The following is a 5,600-nucleotide window of genomic DNA, read 5'->3' as shown; positions in this document are numbered from 1 at the left end:
TTCCACTCCGCTCATCTAAACTTTGAATATTTATAACTCATAATACAACTTGCCCCAAATTCAATTTTTATGTATCAAAATACTAAGAAAAATATTTTGCTTTGGAATATAAAATTAAAACCCTATGTTGTCATTCAAAAAAGTAAAAAACTTAAAAAATTATAAGGATAAAAAATATTTAAAAATATAATTTTTTAAGAAAAATGTTGTTTTATAAGCGACTTGAAACTATGTAAAAAAATATTTTCAAAAATGCTTACACTTTTTTTGTAATAATGAGTGTTGTTTGATAAAAGAATCACCCGGTATATGAATCTAGTGTCGAATAACTCGTTGATTTAAATCAATTAACAATTAAATTTATTTGTCGTTTATAAGTTTATTTATCAATTTAAAACTGGAAATTGTTCTATTTCAACCGGTAAACTGTTGTACATTTTTTAGTTTAAACATGAAAATACCAAAATCAAATAATATAATATGGTTATAAAAAATTTAATTTTTTAATTAATTTACTTGTGTTTATAGAAAATATTCCAGTAATAACATTATCTGATTTAAAAGAAATTGTCAAAGATCCAGATTTTTGGTTAGAATTAAATCTTTGCTTCCTTGTGTGAAAATAGCTTGCCTCGCCACTGATATATCCCTTAAGACCTGTACAGCTGTATAATATACAGAATGTAAAATACATGTAAAATAAAATGTTGTGTTTGAATGTTTACAATAAACCTTAAATCAAATGTGTATAATTACAATTGAGATTCTAAAGCACACTTTTGCTTCTAGCTACTAATGAACATATTAATAAATTAATGATGTAGTAAACACAAAAACAAAAACTAAAAACAACGAGGAAATACCTATATCTATGATAAGTAACTTTGTAAAATACTTGAAAAGATAATAAAAAGTAGGTTAATAATTACATTTATAGAAAAAAAATATATTTTGTCTAGAATCCAGTATGGTTTCAGACCAAAATTAGGTACAGAAAATAAGCTATGTACAATGAAACAAAATTTAGTCATGATTGACAAAAGTGAAAAAGTAAAAGGAATTTTTCTGGATTAAGCTACAATGGATCATATGGAACTTACTTCAAATTTTGGAATAAATAAGTCAAGCCTAAAATGGTTTAAATTTTAAAAGTTATTTAGTTGATTGGAAACAAAAAGTCAAAATTAGTGGTATTACAGGCTGATTTGTTAATTACTTGTGGAGTACCACAAGGCAGCGTTTTGGAACCAACCTTGTTCATAATGTATATTAATAGTAAATATGTGATTTAGTTATTAACGGGCAAGTTGTAAAGTATGCAGACGAATCAACTAAATTAAATCATGAACATATGAATCAATCCCTCGTACATTTTGTGAAAGTTAAAACATTTTGACATAATGCACATTATAAAGTATTATTGAATAAAGATGTCAATTCAAACATTTTCAATTTTTTAAAGTAAATAATATGTAAATTTAGATTTTTTTTATACTTATATGTTTCTTGAGATTACCTAGCCACCTAGGTTAGTTTTTCAAATTATTATCTACTAACTATAGAATGTTACTATTATTCGACAGTCTATGATCTGCAACAATATTATTAAGTTGTTATACGAAGGACGCCCATGCTACTGTACTTTGCGGCATAACTGCACATTTTCCAGTCCCACGGGCACCCGTTTTCCTGTGCGTAGACCAGGCAGTCCATGTGACCGTTCAACGCTCATAAAAATTTAATTTGATTTGCTTGTAGGCATTTTTTTTTTTTTGATAAAACTAGACAAACTTATGAATAATCTTGTATTACATTTTCAAATCTTAGATTTAAAAAGAAAAATTTTTATTAATTCTCAACTCAAAATAATTTGCTAATTTTCTTAATTTTTCAGTATTTTGTCAAGATTTGAACTTTAAATAATGCTTATAAAAAAAAAACTGTGACTAAGAATTTTTAATATTTTTCAAATGTACCAGATAAACTAAACAGTTTTTCAAAATTAGTTTGAAGTTTATAGGATAACTATTATTGAATAATATTATAATATAATTATATAAATAATATACTTAATCATATAATAAAATATATCACATTATATTATTATAATAAATAATAATTTAAATTTAACCATAGGTAGGATAAATAATGTATTCAATAACATTTACTATATTTTAGGTGTTTGTAGCAGTCATAGTGAATGTTGAAGGAGTCAGTGAGTAATGCAAACTGCAACAGACTTTGAAGATATCAAAACAAATGTTATCTATAATTTACAAGCTTTGTAATAACAATTGTTTTGAAAATAGGTATAATATAATAATTTTTTATTTGTGTTTGTATAGTTTTGTACAGTGTTTGGAAAGAACGTCGTTCACACGTTCACGTTCATTTTTAGTGAACGTCACTCGTTTTATTAAAATAGAACGTGAACGTGAACGACGTTTATATTTTTAACGAACTTGATCGATTTTTAAGACGTTCAATTTATTTACCCTTTAATAAATATAATATTTATAAAATATATTAATTAATTATATTATATATAAGTCTAAATAGTAATTTTATTTTTGGCTTGAATTGTATATGTTTATAGGTTTTTATATTAAAGGCCCGGTCAAAAAAAAAGTGGGCTGCCCGCGCGGACACTGTAAAGTAATACAAAGACCGCTTGCCCGCCACAGTCCGCGTACCCATAAACCATGGCAAAAAATCCGGATTCATTTTTTGATTGCCGGACAAAAAGTCACCCTCTGTTTGACTGAGCCTTTACAGCAGGTAAATGATTCATAAAAAAAAACGTATAAAAAATAAATGAACGACCCAATGAACGCGTTCATTTTTTGAAAGAACGTGAACGTGAACTATTTTAAGACAAAAAGAAAGAAAACAAAAATTAATGAAACTGAAGAGGAATGGTAGTGTCAAAAACATTACTCAAAAGAATAGGAGACTTAATAATAAAGTGTGCATGTAGTTTTTCAGTGTTGTAAATTATTTGAGTAAAATTCATGAAAGTGTACTAGATTTTAGTGTATTAGATACTCTAATATTCATGATAAAAGTATTCTAATTATTTTATTAATATTGTATTGATCCACATGTTCAATGGGTATTTTATTTAGTTTTTTTATGTTATTACTTATTTGTTATTTTTTTATGTTAAAATATTTAATTTATAAAGATGGTCCTTGCAGTTGGTAGAAACCCTAGTTACATGAATGGTTTAATACAATCATTAAATTTTAAATCCAATAACAGGGTATATTTTTCTATGTGTTTATAAGTTGAAAGAAAAGGTGGGCTGCTTAAAACAGAAATTGTCATTCAATTAACCATTCTTAATAAATAAAACAAAATAAATAATATCCTATACATTTTATGACTAATGTATTCTAAACACTCACTATTATTATTCATTTATTAATTTTTTTATTTTCATACTGTAATTATGCTTTTATTTATAGGGTAAATTAAATTAGTAATTTTTTATAACTCCGTAATTAGTACACTGACTGTATTGCACTAATTTTTTTTAAATGTTAGTTAATATTGTAAATTTACGAAACGTTTACGAATGGCTACTATTTTCCACAAAAAAATTCAAAGAAGTTTCATATATCCCAAAACTAACATATAAATTAATTATTAATGATGTAGTAAACACAGAAAGTAGAACCAACTAAAAACGACAAGGAAATACATATATCTATGATAAGTAACTTTGCTAAAATACTTGAAAATATAATAAAAAGCATTTTGAATGTTACTTATGAAATTTATTATGTTGCTCAATTACATCTTTTTATTTATGTTAATTTGGAATTAGGTTTATTTGTATGTAAATATCGCGGCGGAGGTGCACGTATCCACGTCCCACGGGCACCTGTTTTCCTGTGCGTATACCAGGCAATCCATGTGACCATTCATCGCGGCGGAGGTGCACGTATCCACGTCCCACGGGCACCCGTTTTCCCAGGCGTATACCAGGCAATCCATGTGACCATTCATCGAGGCGGAGGTGCACGTATCCACGTCCCACGGGCACCCGTTTTCCCAGGCGTATCTCAGGCATTCCAGATATCCCGATTTCGCAGCCTGGTCGCACGCATTATCGTTCGCTCTGGACATTGTGTCCCAAGGGACGCCGATCTCGTGAGCGAGTTTCATGCAATCGATGTGACCGCTCGACGCTGCTTCCGCGCATAATATATTTTTATACATGTCGCGGTTGTACTTGTTTAACTTCGACCTGCTGAACATGGTCTGCCTTTCGTTGTCCTCATTTCGGTTTTTGTCGATTGTTAATATTTTAAATAGCAACTCACAACAATGTCGCATATCGACGTCCGGTGCTTCCAGGGAGTCGTATCTGTCACGCTCGACCTCGTTGCAAGCGTAGTACGCTGTTTTCAACAAGCTAGGTATTTCGTACCTTATCTCGTTTTCCATCGTAACTTGAGTGCTTACACGCGTAGAGTAAATGAAAATCAAAATAGTCACTCAAACAGTTATTGTTAATTTATTAACGATGAAACACCCGTGTTGACTTAAACAATAAATTAACAACTCAAGAGAAACAAACTAGGTTAGGTTAAGCGCTTAGTAATGCTAAGTGCTTACACGCGTACAGTTAGATCCATAACTGTTTTGAGTGACTATTTCGAATTTCGATTTTCATTGGGTCGTAGACAGTGTTATAATATTATATTATGTAATTTTAATTTTCAATTTCATTGTGCCCAATGTAAAAAAGTAAAAATCCTCTTAATGATATTACCAACCTAATAACGAAAAATGTCCTAGAAAATTCCCAAATTCAAATATTGTACGATTCAAATTTTTCTGACAACCATTTCAAATTCAAAAATATTTAAATATAAGAAGATTAAATAAGGGATTTAATTATTTATCTTAACTAGCTAAATAAATTGTATATTTAGAATTTGTCGAAAAACTAGTATAATGTTGTTTAGTGTTTACAAAATTAACGGAAGACCAGCAAAGGTTTAAATGATCAATAACTGAAATAGACAATATTTTAAAAGGTGTTAGTTAAAATGGCTACCTACTAGTTCGATAATGGGTAAAAAAGACCAAGGAAAAAAAAAACACGGAAAAAAAGAACAATTTTTAAAAATATATAATTTGATTATCACAAAAAAAAAGTTATTACATAAATAATACATAAGTATATAGTTTAATATTTTATAGTAAACTATAATTTATATTGTTCGATAACATAGTTCAAAATGTTTACCTAATGCTTATAAATAAACAAATTTACTGTACAAAATATCAATTGTTGATTTGAATTTATTGTAAGAATAAGGATATTTAAAGTGTCCAAAAATGATTATGATCATATGCGTACATCTATTAGATAAATTTCATATATTGCTTGAAGTATGTAACTGTAGTAAGCAAATAATGAATTAATTAATTATAAATTTGATGGGCTTAATATATCAATTATAATATTATGGCCCGTATGCACAGTCATTTAAGTGTTACTTAAAATGAATTTAAGTGTCACCTAAGGCACAGTCCCTTAAAATTGCGTTGCACAGTCATACTTACGGGATAGCTGTCACTTAAGG

General features: G+C 28.2%; 1 protein-coding gene and 1 long non-coding RNA gene across 2 annotated transcripts in view; one reads left to right on the top strand and one right to left on the bottom strand.

The window, feature by feature from the left end:
* Positions 1-2,772, top strand: part of LOC115034471 — a 4,751-nt gene extending 1,979 nt beyond the window's left edge. Inside the window, exons 2-3 of the long non-coding RNA XR_003839824.1 lie at positions 2,179-2,309; positions 2,597-2,772. This is a non-coding gene — a long non-coding RNA (uncharacterized LOC115034471). The remainder of the gene's footprint in view (positions 1-2,178; positions 2,310-2,596) is intronic.
* A 916-nt stretch (positions 2,773-3,688) lies between these two features.
* Positions 3,689-4,561, bottom strand: LOC103309781. Its single transcript, XM_016805440.2, has one exon. The coding sequence runs from the start codon at positions 4,450-4,452 to the stop codon at positions 3,832-3,834; it is 621 nt and encodes a 206-aa protein (XP_016660929.1). The 5' UTR covers positions 4,453-4,561; the 3' UTR covers positions 3,689-3,831.
* Between the last annotated feature and the right edge of the window lie 1,039 nt (positions 4,562-5,600).

This window comes from Acyrthosiphon pisum, chromosome A3 (assembly GCF_005508785.2).
Source record: "Acyrthosiphon pisum isolate AL4f chromosome A3, pea_aphid_22Mar2018_4r6ur, whole genome shotgun sequence".
Lineage (NCBI taxonomy): Eukaryota > Metazoa > Arthropoda > Insecta > Hemiptera > Aphididae > Acyrthosiphon > Acyrthosiphon pisum.
This window is presented reverse-complemented; position numbering and strand designations above follow the sequence as displayed.